General features: G+C 34.9%; 1 protein-coding gene across 1 annotated transcript; it reads right to left on the bottom strand.

The window, feature by feature from the left end:
- Positions 1-1709: 1709 nt before the first annotated feature.
- Positions 1710-18536, bottom strand: LOC18424391 (uncharacterized). Its single transcript, XM_088845992.1, has 5 exons — positions 16072-18536; positions 15864-15903; positions 15721-15781; positions 15533-15584; positions 1710-4335 (listed from the first exon to the last, which is right to left on the bottom strand). The coding sequence occupies exons 1-5, from the start codon at positions 18508-18510 to the stop codon at positions 1867-1869; spliced, it is 5061 nt and encodes a 1686-aa protein (XP_088702118.1). The 5' UTR covers positions 18511-18536; the 3' UTR covers positions 1710-1866.
- Between the last annotated feature and the right edge of the window lie 1239 nt (positions 18537-19775).

Below are 19775 nucleotides of genomic sequence, written 5' to 3'. Positions count from 1 at the left end.
CAAGGGGCATCACTATGTCATATTATCATGCATATAAATTCAAAAGGCATTATTATGTCAATTGCATTCCATATATCAACGTAGTAGATATCAGGAAACAATAATATCGTATTTTCAAAATATCATTGAAATCATTAACATGAATCCACATGAAACAATTTATAGCAATCATTTGAACATAACACTCGCACATAACACTTACATATAACACTTCCAGTATTTTCAAATAATCATGTTACAGATACACGTAAAACTTATAGCACAGAAAAATTGTTTTTTAGGAAAAGCAAGGCCACTTGCACATAACACTCAAAGTATCTAAACTTTATGTTGGAAATATTACAATTAAATACAGAAATATCTATAAGAATATTACAAAGATATAGGTTTTTCCCAATAATGATTTTACAAGAAAAATGAAGTCACTTACCTATATGTCACTCTGAGGTGGATATGTTGCTATCATTACCGGAGTAGAACTGGAATCAATGGTGTTATACTAAAGGTATGAGAAGAAAGAGCATAAAAATATTATAGAATTATAAAATATGGGAAAAGGAGCATAAAAATATATTCATATAAGAGAGAAAAAATATTATAGAATTATTTTTATGAGAATATGATGTGAGAGAGAAGAACTATTATAAGCTTTTTAATTATTTTTCATGACAATATTTTGAGAACATTATCATGATGAGAACATACTATAACATATAATATAAAATTAAATAAAAATTATAATGAATATTATAATAATATAAAATAGTGAAAATAATATGCATACAAACAATATATAAATGAAAACTGATAATAAATTAAATAATATAATCGTGCAATGGTGACATATATAGTAATATGTAGGTAAAAACTATTCATAACATTATAAAATTAACAAATTAGCTAATTGAACTCCATAATACAAAATTAAGTGTATCATATATAACTGAATAAATCATTAAAATAATATTATGATTACAAGAAAATAATGAGGATATTATGAGTGCAAAAAAATACTATTTTTATAAGAACATCATTATTATGAGAATGATGAGAATATTATTAAAATCATAATATCATTATGAGAGAATACTTCATAAGAATATTATTAAAGTAATAATATTATTATGAGGAAGTAATGAAAAAAATGAATAAAAAAAATAATTGTAATAAGAGAGAAAAAGAGATTTAGGTATAGACAGATGGAAGCTTTGATGAGCTTCATGATTAGCTTATGAGGGGGAGGGAATATTTTGAAAGTGAGAGAGGACACTTCACAACTTACACATATCAAGGTATGTTGTTTATCTTTTTATTTTTTTGTTAATTATTTTATAATGCCACATCACTTTCTATTATTATCTTTTAATATCACATCACTTCTTATCATTTTTTTTTCTCATAATGTCACATTATACCATAATATTTTAATTAAATATTACTCTAGAAAGTATAAATGAAAGGTGTTGTAAAAGATTGATCCCATGGTGCATTAACAACACAATGAACTATCGCTCAAAATCATTTCTTTATATAAATATTTTATTTTGATTTTTATATTATTATTATTACTTTTATTATATTTATTATCATTATTATTATTAAGTTTTAAAAAAATTAGGATCATTTCCGCATCTAAGAAGGTTATGAATTCCTAACACTGAATACTCCCGCCAATGCTCTAAGAATGCACAACAAAACGAACACCGTCAGAGAGGAAACAGTTCACAAAAGCTATTGAAGCAATAGAAATCAAACCATACTACAGTATTCTGCCAAAGTTCGTCACAAGCTCTTATGGTTATGAGACAAGCTGGTCATAATTATCTTATACCTGAATGGTTGATTTGATCAAGCTTAAGCTCAATGCTATCTTCCTATAGAAGTGAGAATTTGCGAGAAGACTTGGCTTGTTGCTAAATCGGAGCCCTCATCGCTGGTATCGATTCCATCCTTTAAGCTGTCAAAACGCCTAGGCTGAGGCACCTGAGAAGGAAACTGCGTGGTCATATTGGTGCTATCTTCGTACGGTTCTCTTTCTATCGAGGTCTGTTGAAGCTGGAGAGCATACTCCAAATTCCAAATAGCATCAGCCATACAAGGTCTATTGACGCCCCGTTCAGCTAAACATTTCTCAGCTGTTTCTACAAATTTTCTCAGAGATCGCGGATTGATCTTACCCACCAGCCTAGGGTCAATAATTTTCTCAATTGAATCCCCTTTTTGCGACTTCATGGCCCAATCAGCCAAGTTTGCCTGCTCAGTTGGAAGGCAGGGATCCAGTGCTGCTCTAGCACAGAGAACTTCAAGAAGAACCACACCGAAAGAGTAAACATCTGATTTCACGGTTAATTGTCGGGTTTTGAAATATTCAGGGTCGAAGTAACCAAAGCTGCCTTTGATGAGTGTGCTCACATGGGTCAGATCACTCTCACCATGGTCCGGACCGAGCTTTGAAATCCCAAAATCTGCAACTTTTGCAGTGAAATTCTCATCAAGAAGGATATTGGCTGACTTAACATCTCGATGGATGATTTTTTGTGAAGAACCAGTGTGGAGATAGTGAAGTGCCCTTGCTGCTCCGATACATATCTCGAGCCTATGTTTCCATGATAAAGCAGGGAGGTCATCACCATACAGGTGATTATTAAGAGACCCATTCTCCATGTATTCATAAACCAGAATCATCTCAGCTTGCTCTTCACAATACCCAATTAGGGAAACAAGGTGTCGATGTCTTATACTCGATAGCAATTTCACTTCTGTTTGAAATTCAGAGACACCCTGTTTTGATCCTGTGCTTGCCCTTTTAACAGCCACTTTTGTGCCATCTCTTAGCACTCCTTTGAATACTTTACCAAAGCCACCCACACCGATGACAAACTGTTCATCAAAGTTGCAGGTGGCGAATTGTATCTCAGAGAAAGAGATGCTAAGGTCGAAATTTAGGTTTCGAGCAGGACATGTGGTGTTGGTTCCAATGCTAAATGACTTCCCCCCATCAATTGCCAATGGAGTCCATTTAACAGATTCCTCCTTTTTAGGCCTCCTTTTCTTGGAACCCAAGAGAACTGCCACCAAAAGAAGAGAGAGAACGAAAAGACCACCAAGAACAGAACCCAATATGATACCCAATCGGTTATTAGAACCACCATGAGAGACCCCAATTGGGTTTGCACTAAGCTTCATGATCTCCAATCCATTAAGCATGGCATCATTGCTCCAAAGGTTGTTAGACACAGAGAGACCAACACTTACACGAAGAGTAGCCTCTGATTTAATAGCATCAGCCACAAAATCTGCATAATAAGGGGCAGCCAAAGTCTGCACTGTAACAGTAGAGAGATCCAAATCCTGAATCGCTAAGAAATCGTTGATATAGACATTGAAATAGAGGTTATTAGGTGATCCATTAAGAATGTCACAAAAATGGAATCTGACCATGTATTGGAAGGTTGGATCGACTGTAAAAACCCAAGTCAGATTGAATTTCTGAGAAATTATTCCCAGATGGACCATATGTTGAGCAGTCGAAAAAACTTTTTCGGGTGCAATCTCTTTGGTAAGCTGAGCACTATAATGGATTGGCTCTGTATAAAATATAGGAGTTGCAGAGCTCTTCAAGAACAAGTATTCAGTATCAGGGATCCAAGTCCTCCACATTGTGTCATTCCAAGGGGTGATTTTGGGGCCACCCATGTTAATCCTATACACTGTCTCCAAAGCCTGGTCTGGTAAATTGGAAAGCCTACGACCCGATGGAACCATACTTACAGAATCAGGAATAAAGTCATTGGGGAGTGAAAAAAGCTCAATGGCATTGACAAATGCATAATTTGCAGAGTTGGGATCTGAGTTTTCAGCAGAGGGAACGAAATTCAGGACCAAAGTATCTGATTTCACAGGGATTATATACTCCTTGAACACAACTATTGAATTTGTGGGGGATTTGAAATCATGGAGGAGCTCAATCCCAAGAGTGGAAACAGAGAAAACAGACAATCCGAGATCGTAGTTCCGATTTCTGAATGGCGAAAAATGGAGGCGAAGCATATGAAGGCCATGCTTGCTTACCCTGAAGGTGTAAAAGAAGGGTCGAGTAAAGACTCTAGCTGAGTTGTAAAGTCCTGGTTGTGAATTTGCAGAGACTGATTGAGAAGGAGAGAAGTACTGATCATGGACGAATACTCTGCTGTCGACGGTGGTCTTGGAGGTCGAACCACAGTTGATTAGGAAGTTATCAATTGGGTCGAAAGCCAGAGAGAGAGGCAATAACCAGAAGCAGAGCAGAAGGGGTTGGAGCTTCTCCATTGTAATGAATTGGGGTTGTAGCAGTTTTCAGAGAACCAAACCTTGAAATTTATACAATGGAAATGTATGCCATAGTTTGGACACTCTCCCTAGAAAAAGAGCACGTCATTAAGCAATTGGGGCCCCTGTTCTTGCGGTCTATGGGTTTACTGGTGACCAAAGTAAATAGCCTTGTCCGTTGCGGGAAATAAGGGGTGCGCTTGGCACATACGGTGTAGAGGTAAGGTGCACCTTCAAATTTTATCATGGTATATAATTTTGATGTAAAATGTTGTTAGGATTATATTAAAATCTATTATTATATTTAATTATAACATTATAAATTTTAAAAAAAGTTACAATCGAGTAGATCTATAAACATATGAGAGGCTCTCAACAATCAAATTAGAGTCCACCTTCAAATAGTGTCGAAAAAGATGGTTTCAATACTGGAAAATTTTTACTAGCCTTAAAATATATTTTTATTTTTAATTATAAAATTTAGAGCTTAAAAAATAGTATAGATCGAGCAGATCTACAAAAACTTGAATAACTTAAAAATTGACGGTCTAAAACTGCGTTACAAGATGCACTATTTTCGAAACTTGAAATTCATTTTTTTCTCAAGTCCATGTATGCTGATGTCGAGATGATCAATTTGAGAATATTTGGGCATCAAAACAACCTCTTTTAGTAAAATTTTTGAGGTAGGCTCTAATTTGATCGTTTAGAGATTAGGGTCTGCATAAACTTTTTCCTTTAATCTTTCCTCCCAATATTTTTCTATATTTTTATGTTCTCTCCCCATTTTTTGTTTCTTAGTATGGGGAACCAATGAGAAACCTTTGTCACAGTCGTGAGTGCTTTGATGCAGCATCAAAAAGTTTGAGAGGGCTTTTTGCTCTTGCTTTACCAATGGTAGCCAAGTCTTGTGAAAGTTTGAAGGTTTTCCTAGCAGCGGGGCGATTGCGTTGATTAACTCAAATTTCTCTACGCGGCCGCACATCTAGTAGGCAGCAGCAAAAAGGACTATTTACTACTAAGAATTTCTTATAAGAAAACAAATAGTTAGTGTGGTATTTAATTAACCGGTTACAAGGCAACACTATACTATTTAAAGAGTGATCAACGGGCTACTTGAGCTCCAAAGGCGAACATCTGTTCGACCAATACAGTAACGTTTACTTTGGAAACTAATGGCACCTGTCCTGTTTTTATTTTTGAGCGATTGACGTACAGACCTTAAAAGTCTATGTATAATACGAAAATTATAAAGAAAGTCGTTTAACCTTTCTAATTTTTTTTTTATTTTTAATTGTCCCTTGCTCAACCTGAATTTTAGTTTTTATTTTAGGTTTTCTTTTTAGTTTTTCCATTATTAGGGCAGTGCCCCAAACTTGAAGGCACTTCCATACTAACAAAAAAACTAAAAAAAACTGAACAAAAAAGTAAAAAAGTAGATTGATCGAGAGACAATTTTGAAAGAAATAAAAAACGAGAGGGGGTGACCGACCTTCTTTGTAATTTTCATATATAAGTGGATCATTTTGTATTTTACGTAAAATTTTAAAGTCCGTACATGAATCATCTTCAATTTTCTAACATCATCATCTTTCGCCCCTCTCAATTTGTCTTTGCCCTTTTATTTGATTTTTACAGACAAGTTATCAGACTAGGGTTCTCAATTTCTATCGACAGTTTTCTATTTTCTATCTTTTTCCTCAGACTTAGTTTTACAGAGATTCTCGAAAAAAATATCATTATTGGTTGGGTGAGGTTTGTTTAAGGTTTCAACCTTCAACAATCACGGTAAGGTAAACCTCAAAATCTTATTAAAAGATATATTTTTGGTGCCAAAACTTTTATCATGGCCTAAAATTCTATTTTTCATCTTATATTGAAATTGAATGCTCTGAAAGTGGTACATTTAGCAGATCTATAAGCATTTGAAATTTTTTGAAAATGAACGGTTAGATAATGTGTTACAAGATACACTATTTTTAGGACTTGAAATTCATTTTTTCTTTCATATCCATATATATTGAGGTCAAGATGATCAATTGTTTTTAAATGATGAAACAACCTTTTTCAATGAGTTTTTTAGGTGCACCTTACTTCTATAGTATAAGGTTAACACCTTATATCATATTTTTAAGGATAATTTTAATAGGGTTAGTTCCGCAATTTTGTTGATTAATGCCGATGCAGCGGTTATGCGTGTTCGAAGAGCCGGGTCCCTTACGTGAAAAATGATGAATTTATTATTCCGAAATTTCCACTCAATCTTCTATGCTTCTAATAAAATAATAAATTTAAGTTTAAAAATAATGCATCTTATAATATATTATAGGAAAAGGTTTATATAGAGCCGAGGCTCTAAACAATCAAATAAGAGCCTACCTCAAAAATTTCACCAGAAGATGTTGTTTTGATGCTCAAGCATCCTCAAATTGATAATCTCAAACATCAAGATGCACAGACATGAGAAAAAAATGGATTTCAAGTTTTGGAAATAGTGTATTTTTTAATGCCTTTTTGGACAGTTAATTTTTAATATTTTCAATTTTTTATAGATCTGTTTATCTACACTATTTTTTGAAGCTTTAAACTTTATAAATAAAGATGAAAATATATTTTAAGGCTATCACAAATATTTTTAGTATTGAAACCACATTTCCTGATACTATTTGAAGGTAGGCTCTAATTTGATTGTTTAGAGCCTAGGCTCTATACAAACCACACCCTATATTATTTGGTCTGCCTATTTTTAAAATTTTTAAATATTTGTAGATTTGATCGATTTTCACCATCATTAATGCTTAAAAATTCATAATTAAAGTCAAAATAGATAATTTGGCTATCATAAATATTTCTGATACCAAAACTGTATCTTTTTACAAAGTTTAAAAGTACGCTTTACTTTGATTATTTAAGGTCTAACACCAACCTCACGTAAAAAGTATAATTCTAATAAATATGGATGGTTCAAATCAGAATTTGAAAGGCCAATTAATGGAGCCTTCTAGGTTTTCGAATTCATTGTATTCATAAAATTGATTTTAGAGGATAAGAGAATAGATTTTTTCTTTAAAAAATAAAGGAATATAGCCATGTCAGGGAAATGCCCGATATAATATATGACGATGTCGGATGGGAAAATCTAGAATCTATATTGGGTGTCGTATTTTTATTTATTGGAAAAAGTATAGTTGGAGAGAGATGATTTAGAGAAGAAAGGAGTAAGAGAGAGAGGACACGGAAGCAAAAAACAATGTGAGAGGTGAACTTCCTAAAAAAACAGGTTAAGTGAACTTCCATGTGGGAATGGAAACTACAACTACTCATTTTTAAGAGCCAGATTCCTATGGAACTTCTTGTTATCAAAAAAGGATATTGAACTTCAAGCTCTTAGAGTCATCCGATGAATGCTTAGCCTCTACCAACGTGTGCATGGTTATGACAGATGATGCAATCCGGTACACTGCGCCCCACCATATGGTTATGGTTGATCCCCTACGTGCAAGAACCGACCAGAGCAATTGTATGATCCCCTGCGTGCAAGAACGTACTTAGAGGGATTTGTTGGATCCTAAAATTTCATATTATTTTTTATTCATTGCAGCTATCAATTTATACAAAAAGAGCAAGACCATTAAAATGGTCAGAAGTACGCTAAAAAATCAATGAAGTAGTTAAATTGACAATACTTTGGACAATTTTCTTACTTTTGCAAATCTTTTCATGTAGATACCTCCTCAAGAATTTTGTAAAACAAATTCCATAGGATATTTTGGTAATTTGACCTATTTAAGTCACTTAAATCAAATGACATGAATACATGTACTGATCTTGGTGCAAAATCCCAAGTATATTTTTTTAAAAAAAAACTTGATCTGAGTTTGAAACCTAGAGCAAGTAGTGTTTTGGTAATTTAGCCCAAATTATGTCACTCAAGCTAAAACATGTAAGTATCCTTGAGTGTTCTGGGTTCCAAACCCAAACTAATATTTTTAATGAAAAATATGTTTTGATTTTGGAACATGAAACAAAGGAATTTAGGTCATTTCACTCAAGTAATTTAGGTGACCAAATTATCAAAATGCACTCATTTTTTTACAGGCTATGACCTTGGAATCAGAGCATTTTTTATATATTTTTCGACAAAATTCTCAAGGAAGTTACTAAGTGAAAGTAATTTTAAAAACTAACCGCCTTTTAAGTTGTATACCCACCCCATTGATTATTTTTTAGATTATTTGATCATTTTATTGGTATTTTTTGTTATAAAGAAAGAAAAGATTTGCACCCCAAAAGTAGTCCAAAAGAAATATGCTCCAACCAGAGCTATATAGAAGGTCGAATGTAGGTTTGCAAAAACTCAAAATCAACTTTTTTTTGTTCTGTTTAAATTTTTCATCAAGTCAAAGTTGTTTTGGAAAAGGGGCTAGGGTGCAGTAGTGACACACTCTGCTCTACACTTAGTGATTTTTATTCCCACCAACGCATTAATATTTTTTAAAAGCTAACTTTTAATCTACTTATAAAAAAAAAAAAACAAAATAAAAATAAAATAAATAAATAAATCCGGTCATTCTCACTTAATTACCCAAAAATAAATAAAATGGTGGAACTTTCCTTAGTTCCTCACCTTCAAAAGTAGTTTTTGAAGAGGGGAGCATAGTACTTTAATGTTCTCAACGACGTACTGAAAGTTTTCTTCTCAAATCAAAATAGGAAACAGCTGTCCAGCATCAACGACTCAAAGTCTTTCCTTTTTATTTTTCTTTTTCTTTGTTGTTTTTTCTATTTAATTTTGTAGTTTGTGAAAGAAATGAGTCAAAGGGAAAAATAATTATTCTTCTCCTGTGCTGTGGAACGACCTAACCATCCCCATCTTCTAAAGGGCTCCTAAAAGCCACCATGTAGAAGGATAAGGCCTATTTTTCTACTTCTTTTGTTTAAATATATTCACTTTCCACATTAGGGAAAGCTTTTCATGGGGCCCAGTGACAAATACCCATAATCTCAGCTGTGGAGTAGATGACTTGAGTTTATTTAAGTCACAATTTCAAAAGGTGGCTCTATAGCTTCGGATCTTGATCCAATGGTTTAGAGTGTTTTATTTCTAATTTTTATTTTATAAACCATTTTGCAGCAAAATTTGGGGTATACATACATCTGATAGAGGTACACATGATAAAAATAATAAAGAAGATTTTATGTGATGAAAAATTACCAAAATACTCCTAAAACATTAAGGGACGTTTTGATTATATATTTTATTAGAATTATTTTTTCATATTTTTATTGGGTGCTCCTCAAGAAGGAGATGGGACGTTAATTTCAGCCAAAAAAGGTATTATAAGAAAATTAAAAATTAAATTATAATTTGGCATGATACTATAACATGAGCCATCTTAATCAAACGGCTGAGAAGTGGGTTCACTTATAATGTACGTGTGCTTGAGGTCATACAAAAAGCTTTCCCCCATGAAATTATAGTTGATGGTGAGAATAAGCGGGATTCAAAATTATAGTTGATGGTGAGAATAAGTGGGATTCAACTCGCGTAGGAGGACTGTATGGAGATGGAGAAGAAGATGGAGATTTTTTTTTTTAAGTGGGGAGAGGGCCTTTGCCTTTGGTGGGAATTGAGCTTAAGATATATCGTCGTAAATCGTCAAGCGGAAACCAATTAAGCCCGGGCTCTTTTCCTAAGATGGAGACTTTAGGGTAGGGTGGGGAGGAGACCTAGAAATTGCGAAACTAGATTAAGACGGTGTGGCTGTGGCGATGAAGATGGTGGTTTTAGGGTTGGGTAAAGGAATTCTACGTGTTTGGATGGCTTTCAACGTGATTCAATTAAACTTTTATTTTTTATAAGAAATGTGAAACGTAATGTGAAAATCACTTTTTCTAGCTATAAGATCGTGTGGCTATGCTCGATCTACATTATTTACGTAGTTTTAAATTTTATAATTAAAGATGAAAATATATTTTAAAGCTATCACGAAGATTTTTAATATTAAAACTATATTTCTCAGCACTATTTGAAGGTGCACTTTACTTTAATTGTTTAGAACCTCAGCCCTATACAAACTGCACTTTTGTAAAAAAGATATGGTTTCTATAAGTTGGCTGGCTCATATGTACACATGTGGCCCCCCAAATTAGAGCGCACCCCCAAATTTTCTATAAGTTTCTATAAGGCTGCAACCTTAAACAATCTAATTAAAGTACGCCTCCAAATTTTATCATAACATGTAATTTTAGTGCAAAAAATTCTTAAGATTATTTGACAATCTATTTTTCATATCTAATTATAAAATTTTAAACTCCAAAAATGATTAAAATCAATTAGATCTATAAACACATGAAAATCTTGAAAATGGATGGTTTAGATAATGTGTTTCAAGATGTACTATTTCTGGGACTCAAAATCTTTTCTCTTTTTTTTTTTGTTCATATTTATATAACTTTATGTCGAGATGATCTATTAAGGGGTTTTTTTAACATTAAAATAACTTTTTCCGATGGATTTTTGAGGTGCATCTTTAATTCTACATTTTAAGGTTGCAATCTTATATAAACTTTTTCCTTTTTTCAAAGTCCCTAAAAAATGGATATTTACATTAATTTTCCTATTAAATACTTTATTAAAACTTAACTTGGAACATATAACAAGAATTATGATTGAGAAAATAACCTCTCTCATTACTAAATACTTCATCTAATCCAAACCTACGAGTATTATGCAATGTTTTAAAAAGCGGCTCAGTGAACAGGATCACCAATCCGAAAAACTAGGCAAAATCGGCGAATCAGCAATTCGGATCAGACATTCGATAAGGTTTTAGCTTAAAAAACATTTCAAAAAATAACTAAAAATCTATAAAAAAATCAAGTTTCTTATGTTTCCAAAAAATTTGGGGGTATTGCACTGCAAATTTTTATTATTTTATAAAAAAATATGTAAATACTAAGAATTTGTTTCATGCTCGAGTGTTTGTTGACCAATCCATTACAATAAAATGGATCTCTCTAGTGAAAAATAAAGTTTAAAATACAATCCATTACAATAAAATGGATCTCTCTAACTCAATTTTTTATCTTTATAATTTAATAATCTCCATTATCACTTGTTAAATATAGGAGATCATGTCTACTCATTTCTTATTTTTCATTTTTTATGAAAACTAATTAATTAATTAATTTATACTCATATTTTTATTTTATTGAGGTGATTTTTTCTCATAATTTCCTATCTTTTTTTTTGTGGAAATCCCTCATTCGCTACATCACAATGTTTTTTTTTTCTAAATTTTTTTTGCTTATCTTTCTTGTCCTAGAATAGCTAGTTAAAATTTCTTTTTACTCAATTTTTCTAAAACAAATTCTTTCCTATCACCACTCTAAGCTGCTTGTTGGCCTCAATTTTATTTCGCCATGCTTTGATTTGAATTGCTTAGAACATGGTGGCTCTTGAAATACACGATGCAAATCATGAGGGACCATATTGTATGTAAAGTCTATGCACAATATGGTTCTTGATATTACGTACACGCGTCGCAAATAATAAGGAATATGGTGGCTCTTATATTATGTACACGAGTTGCACTGTTTACACTTTATATTTTAAGGTTGGAATATTCAAAGTAAAATGCATTTTTAAGTTTAATAAGCATAGTTTCTTAAATAAATTTGGTTTTGAAATCTCAACGCCATTTCCAAAACTTTTTCAGATTGCCATTACAAATAAGAAAAACTTGAGCCCCCATGAAAATAATTTTCAAGAGAATGGTGTCATATTTCATTACTATGTAAATATATATGGAAATCTATCTTTGTTAAATAGCTAAACTTTTTTATGTAACATAATCATTATAGCGTTTTATTCAATTATTTGGGATTGACTACATGAATCATGTTCTATCATTTTGTTTTATCAAGGGCTATAACTTAAGTGAAGCTATAAACCCCTATATTTAAACTTATCTAACAATTTTGAAAAAATTGAATGTGAGGAACAAAAGACATGGTTGATGAAAGCTCTCACATTTGGGGAGTCCAATAGAGTTTCGAGTGTGGTGGGCTATAAAATCCTCTGTAAGGGTATGTAAGTGCCTTCCGGCTCGTGAGGTTGGGTTTTGGTGGGACCACAAATAGGGTAATACCACATTAGTCCCATAAGGATAGGGGTGGGGTGCTCCTCTTCTTGTATAAACATATGAATACAAACTTTAAGAGTACAAAATATAAAAATAAGCAAATTAAAAATATAAAAATAAGGGAAATGGGACAAGTGGCAGGTTCTCGATATTTTACTGAAATCCATTTGGTGTGAACAATTTTCGATCTAGATTGACCAATTCTAATCCAAATTACCATTTTTTTTTAAATATAAAAAAATATTTTCTATTTTTTTAATAAAAATAACATAATGGGTTGTCTAGGACCTATCATATGGAAAACCTGATTTTGCACACCTAGGTTTTGACACAAGTTGGGATGTTTGGATCTACTTTTACCAATCAAAACCTAGTTTTGGCTAACCCGCACTCGAATTAGCATATTCGAGTATTGGGAAAACCTAGCACTGGCCTCGAATATCATGCCGCCCATTGATATCTACTCCTTCCTTATCCCCCTTTTGTTCCCCATGTCAACCATTGATTGCACCCTTCTACCATGTCACCCTATGAAATAAGTGGCAAAACTGATTTAACAGTAAATAACCAAAACCTAGTTTTCAACTTAGTGGCAGCTAGCCAAGCATATCCAGGATTTGTGTATCCAGGGACCCAAACGATAAACGTTCAGGTGCGTTTTGCTAGTGTGTAATAATTATGTAATTTAGGTTGGAGACTCAGCAAATAAGGTAGACAACATTTTGTCTATACATTCTTACTACTAAAATAAAGTCTGAGATCATCAGCATAACCCCTATGAACAAACTACTATTGACTCTTTGAAAAATTAGATTCAAAATTGGAGCAAATTTCTATATAAGTTTGTCCATGAGTACTAGAAATTCTATTGGCTAAGGTGTCCATATGGCATCAATCTGTACATTTGCCCCCTAAGGAAAATACAAAGGAGTTTTTGAACATTTTAAAACATGCATGACTTCAACTTGTGATCAATTTCAAAAAAATAAAGAATTATTTTTAGTTCTTAGGAACCTCGGTATGATCATCCATCAAATAGAAAGTCCAATCTTTGGAGAAATGACTTAGAGCATTTTTTGAGCGCTAAAACATTGTTGATCATTGCACTCTTGGTTTCTTGACATTCAAGAACTAGAGTTTAAGGAAGGAAAATATTTTGATAGGGCTACAACCCTATCAAAATAAGTAAAGCTTCACCACAAAACTCACTAAAAAATTGTAATTTTGGCATTGGAAAACCTTCAAATCGATTATCTCGGCCTTGACCATTATGGCTGTGAAAAACATTAGGATATCAAGTCCTAAAAATAGTCTATTATAACCAATTATGTAGACTATCCATTTCTCCCTAAAAATAACTTTTCACGAATATGCAAGATTTGTACCATTTTTTAGCTTTACATTTCATTTTTGGTGTAGAAAATTGATTTTAGAGCTATCATGGCCAAAAGTGCTTTCTGGCAAAGGATTTGAGGTGCGGTTCGTATAGAGCCGAGGCTCTAAACAATCAAAGTAAAGCCCACCCTTAAATAGCGTTGAGAAATGTGGTGTCAATACTTGAAATATTTGTGATAGCCTTCAAATATATTTTCAGCTCTAACTATAAAATTAAAGCTTCAAAAATAGTGTAGATCGAGCAGATCTATGAAAATCTTGAAAATTGACAGTTAAAAGACGCATTACAAGATGCACTATTTCTAAAACTTGAAATTCATTTTTTTTCCCATATCTATGCATCTTGATGTTGAGATGATCAATTTAAAGATATTTGGGCGTCAAAACAATCTCATCTAGTGAAAATTTTGAATTATGCTCAAAACCTCCAAAACTTTTCAGGGGTATTTTGCTCAATTGAAATTTTGTAAATTATTTTTTAATATTTTTATTAGGTGCATCTTGATGAGAAGAATGAACCCTTAAAATTTCAAGTAATTTGGATATCAACGACGGTGGAAGATTGAGTTGGTCAACATAAAATCACGCATCAGGTATCCACATACATGGAAGGCTGGGAGGCGAACTCTAGCGCATACCAGAAAAACTTGCCTTGAGCCACAAAGTTTTGACCTAGGGGTCATGGCTGGCCTGGCCCGGGTTACTATTTCCTTATTTTCTTTGATTTTTAGTAGTTGACGAAAGCATAACTCGGCCTTAGAACCCAGCCCTAGGCCTGACCGAGTCTAAGTAACTCTACCCAAGTTGGGCAGGTCATGGCCAGCCCAAAAGTGTTCAAAAAATAAAAAATACAAAAAAAGCAATTTGTGACTTGATCACCAAACTCGGGATACTCAGGCGAGTCTGTGTTGGCTCGCCCGAGTAGTCAAATGCTGGTTTTTAATTTCCATTAGGCCTGGCTCGAACCAAGCTAATGCTAGGCTGGACCACCTACATGACCCTCAAGCTTGGCCTCGGCGAGGGACCTTCCATCAAGCCAAGCTCAAGCAAACCCTGGCTTGATGCAGCCCAAACCCGTTGCAAGCCCTAATTAGGTATAAGAAATGCAAGTACATACAAGCAGTACCTTCCCATAATCATATACAAGTGATACTAACACAACTACTGATACAGCCTGAGTGGCGAAAAGGACGTGTTGGACATTTTACGGCAAAGTTTTGATTAGTTTTGTTTTTCTTATTCAGTAAGACGGGAGCTGAAACCTGCAACTGTGCAACAACTGAGGAGGGGGCAGAAGAAGGAGAACCAACTAATGTAAAATTTTCCATTGTAAACACCAATTAACTCCAACAAGAAACATTGAGAGAAACAAACTTCTAACGGAGTTTTGCTTTCATATAAGCTGAATTCTGTTTTCTTATAAGCTATAAATGCTTACATGCAGTGTTCTATAACATGAGCGAGTCTAAGAAGACAGTTACCAGCTAGACTCGACCCGTTCCTATACTTAAGTATTATAGTTTGTACAGACTTGTTGAATCTTTGACAGATTTGATGGAGCCTATATGGACAACTCAGAATAGAGACCCCGGCCGAAGCCGGGATCCAAGCCTTGTTTTTGAACATTATTGATTTGGTAAAAACAGTCATCAAAAGCATGAGGAGGTATTCATGGCCTTCACATCATCCACAATGCAATTCCAAACAGATTTAACTATCTCACATTTAGTTATACTGAATGTAGGTGGAAGACAAATCACAGAAGATCCAGTCATTGCTTCAAGAAAGTTACACGAGGGTTAAACGCCCAATACAAAAAACTTGAGACCTGCATTGGGAAGCTTCATAACTATTATTACAATAAACTTACCAGGAAGAAAGAGTGAGAATCCCATTTGCTTTAAAGGAATACATGATATCTGTCCTCCAATCTAATCCAAGAAATGTGGATTTAGTCTGTGGAGACTATATGTTAACTATGTGACCTACAAGAGAGATATATTCCGAATGCACCAGCCAATGCTCTAAGAGCGCATAACAAATCGAACATCATCTGAAAGGAAACAGTTCACAAAAGCTATTGAAGCAAAAGAAATCAAACCATACTATAATACTGTGCCATTATCACTACTTCTTCTACTTGAGACAAGCTAGTCATATAAGAGTACGGAATTATTCTATCCCTGAATTGTATATTTGATCAAGCTTAAGCTCAATTCTATCTTCCTAGAGAAGTGAGAAGTTGCGAGAAGACTTGGCTTGTTGCTAAATCAGAGCCCTCATCGCTCGTCTCGGTTCCATCCTTTAGGTTGTCAAAATGCCTAGGCTGAGCCACCTCAGAGGGAAACTCTGTGCTCATATTGGTGCTATCCTCGTACGGTTCTCTCTCTATTGCGGTCTGTTGAAGCTGGAGAGCATATTCCAAGTTCCAAAGAACATCAGCCATAGAAGGTCTATCGACACCATATTCAGCTAAACATTTCTCTGCTGTTTCTCCAACTTTTCTTAGAGAGCAAGGATTGATCTTACCCACAAGCCTAGGGTCAATAACTTTCTCAATTAAACCCTTCTTTTGCCACTTCATAGCCCAATCAGCCAAGTTAGCCTGCTCAGTAGGAAGGTAGGGATCGATGGCAGCTCTAGCACAGAGAACTTCAAGAAGAACCACACCGAAAGAGTAAACATCTGATTTCTCAGTTAATTGTTGGGTTTTGAAATATTCAGGGTCGAAGTAACCAAAGCTTCCTTTGACGAGTGTACTCACATGGGTCTGATCACTCTCACCATTGTCCGGACCAAGCTTTGAAATCCCAAAATCTGCAACTTTTGCAGTGAAATTCTCGTCAAGAAGGATATTGGCTGACTTAACATCTCGATGGATGATCTTTTGAGAAGAACCAGTGTGGAGATAGTGAAGTCCCCTTGCTGCTCCAATGCATATCTCGAGCCTTTGTTTCCATGACAAAGCAGGGAGGTCATCACCATACAGTTGATGTTTAAGAGACCCATTCTCCATGTATTCATAAACCAGAATCATCTCAGCTTGCTCTTCACAATACCCAATTAGGGAAACAAGGTGTCGATGTCTTATACTAGACAGCAATCTCACTTCTGTTTCAAATTCAGAGACACCCTGTTTTGATCCTTTGCTTGCCCTTTTAACAGCCACTTTGGTGCCATCTCTGAGCACTCCTTTGAATACTTTACCAAAGCCACCCACACCGATGACAAACTGTTCATCAAAGTTGCAGGTGGCGAATTGTATCTCAGAGAAAGAGATGCTAAGGCCGAAATTTAGGTTTCGAGCAGGACATGTGGTGTTGGTTCCAATGCTAAATGACTTCCCCCCATCAATTGCCAATGGAGTCCATTTAACAGATTCCTCCTTTTTAGACCTCCTTTTCTTGGAAACCAAGAGAACTGCCACCAAAAAAAGAGAGAGAACGAAAAGCCCACCAAGAACAGAGCCCAATATGATACCCAATCGCGTATTAGAACCACCATGAGAGACCCCAATTGGGTTTGCAATAAGCTTCATGATCTCCAATCCATTAAGTATGGCATCCTTGCTCCGAAGGTTGTTATCCTCAGAGAGACCAACACTTACACGAAGAGTACCCTCTGATTCATCAGCATCAGCCACAGAATCTGCATAATAAGGGGTAGCCAAAGTCTGCACTGTAACAGTAGAGAGATCCAAAACCGGAATCGCTAAGAAATCGTTGATATAGACATTGAAATAGAGGTTATTAAGTGATCTACTAAGAATGTCACAAAAATGGAATCTGACCATGTATTGGAAGGTTGGATCGACTGTAAAAACCCAAGTCAGATTGAATTTCTGAGAAACTATTCCCAGTTGGACCATATGTTGAGCAGTCGAATAAACTTTTTCGGGTGCAATCTCTTTGGTAAGCAGACCACTATAATGGATTGGCCCTGTATAAACTATAGGACTTGCAGAGCTCTTCAAGAACAAGTATTCAGTATCAGGGATCCAAGTCCTCCACATTGTGTCATTCCAAGGGGTGATTTTGGGGCCACCCATGTTAATCCTATACACTGTCTCCAAAGCCTGGTCTGGTAAATTGGAAAGCCTACGACGCGATGGAACCATACTTACAGAATCAGGAATAAAGTCATTGGGGAGTGAAAAAAGCTCAATGGCATTGACAAATGCATAATTTGCAGAGTTGGGATCTGAGTTTTCAGCAGAGGGAAGGAAATTCAGGACCAAAGTATCTGATTTCACAGGGATTATATACTCCTTGAACACAACCGTTGAATTTGTGGGAGGTCTGAAATCATGGAGGAGCTCAAACCCAAGAGTGGAGACAGAGAAAACAGACAATCCGAGATCGTACTTCCGATCTCTGAATGGCGAAAAATGGAGGCGAAGCATATGAAAGCCATGACTGCTTACCTTGAAGGTGTAAAAGAAGGGTAGAGTAGAGACTCTAGCAGAGTTGTAAAGGCCTGGTTGTGAATTTGCAGAGACTGAGTCAGAATGAGAGAAGTACTGATCATGGACGAACACTCTCCTGTCAACGGTGGTGTTGGAGGTTGAACCACAGTTGATTAGGAAGTTATCAATTGGGTTGAAAGCCAGAGAGAGAGGCAAAAACCAGACGCAGAGCAGAAGGGATTGGAGCTTCTCCATTGTGATGAATTGGGGCTCCAGTTGTAGCAGTTTTCAGAGAACCAAAGCTGGAAATATATACAATGGAAATGTATGCCATAATCTGGACTCTCTCTCTAGAAAAAGAGCTGATCATTAAGCAATTAACACACTTTCTCTCTCTAAATCCATGTAACTCCTATTCTTTCTCTCTCTAAGCTGTAACTCCGATTCTTTCTCTCCATTTGATTAAGAATTGGTATCACTAATTGAGGGAAATGAACAGGGGTTAAATTTGATGATCTTTATGGTTGACGTTGACTGCAGCATCCTTGCGTAATCCATCGGGTAACTCGTAACACAAATGTAATTAGCCTTCTTCTTTGACCGAAACTACGAAATGGTCCCTCTTCAATGAATTTCCTTGCAAATACTAAAATGCCCTCCGACCAGATCCCGCCCTTACGGTCGAAATAAGGTTTTGTTTGGTACCTCGGAAAATAGAAGAAAATAGACTTCCACTTCAGATTCGGCCCTTATTGTGGAAAGAAGGTATTGTTTGCAACTGAGAAAATAGAAGAAAAAAAACTTTTTTTTTTTTTTTTTTTTTTCAGCTGCCATATTTTCCGCTTTTTGAAAATAGAGAAAAGTATGAAAATACAAAATCTCATACTTTTTTATATTTATATGTTTTTTCCTGATTTTAAAAAACTGCAGTGTAATACCGTGAGAAGGGCAAAACTTTAAAAAAAGGTTAGGGTCGTGGTGATAGCACCCAATACTTTACTCTAATCACCACATTGTGGTTTCCATTCCTATTACTAATACCACCCTACTAGATACATTAAAAAAAAAAAAAACTAACTTCTAATCTATTTGAAAAAATAGATAGATGCTTGTCTTACTCAAAAAAAAAAAAATTAAAGAAATAAAAAAAGAGAGTAAAACTCCCTGGGTCTCTTTTTTATTTCTCTAACCTCATGATCTTTTCCCTTCTCAATATCTCTTTACCCAAGCCCTAGCCCAAACTTTATTTGGTTGTCTCGTACCGATTATCAAACTAGGGTTCTCAATTTTTACCTACAGTTTTCTACTTCCGACCTTTTTCTCGTGCTTCCAAATTTTTATGGATTCTAATAAAAAAACAGCTTTCTTGGTGGCCAAAAGTAGCTCGAATTTTTAAGGGTAATGTTGAGGGTCAGTTCAGTAATTTTGTTGAGTAATGCCAATGCGGTAGTTCCGCGTGTACGAGAATCTGGGTCCACTAAGAGGAAAATGGTGAATTTATTATTCCGAAATTGCCATTC

This window comes from Amborella trichopoda, chromosome 9 (genome assembly GCF_054954075.1).
Source record: "Amborella trichopoda isolate Santa Cruz 75 chromosome 9, AtrichopodaSantaCruz75HAP2 v2.0, whole genome shotgun sequence".
NCBI lineage: Eukaryota > Viridiplantae > Streptophyta > Magnoliopsida > Amborellales > Amborellaceae > Amborella > Amborella trichopoda.
The sequence above is the reverse complement of the archived record's forward strand: the minus strand, read 5'-3'. Positions and strand labels throughout refer to the sequence as shown.

What these genes read in the sequence shown, in the direction of transcription:
- LOC18424391 (XM_088845992.1), bottom strand. Translation starts at nt 18,510, where the DNA reads ATGGAGAAGCTCCAATCCCTTCTGCTCTGCGTCTGGTTTTTGCCTCTC. An exon ending in TTCTCACTTCTCTAGGAAGA is followed by an intron (nt 15,904 to 16,071) that starts TAGAATTGAGCT and finishes GTTTCCTTTCAG; the next exon opens with ATGATGTTCGATTTGTTATG. An exon ending in CGCTCTTAGAGCATTGGCTG is followed by an intron (nt 15,782 to 15,863) that starts GTGCATTCGGAA and finishes TTCTTGGATTAG; the next exon opens with ATTGGAGGACAGATATCATG.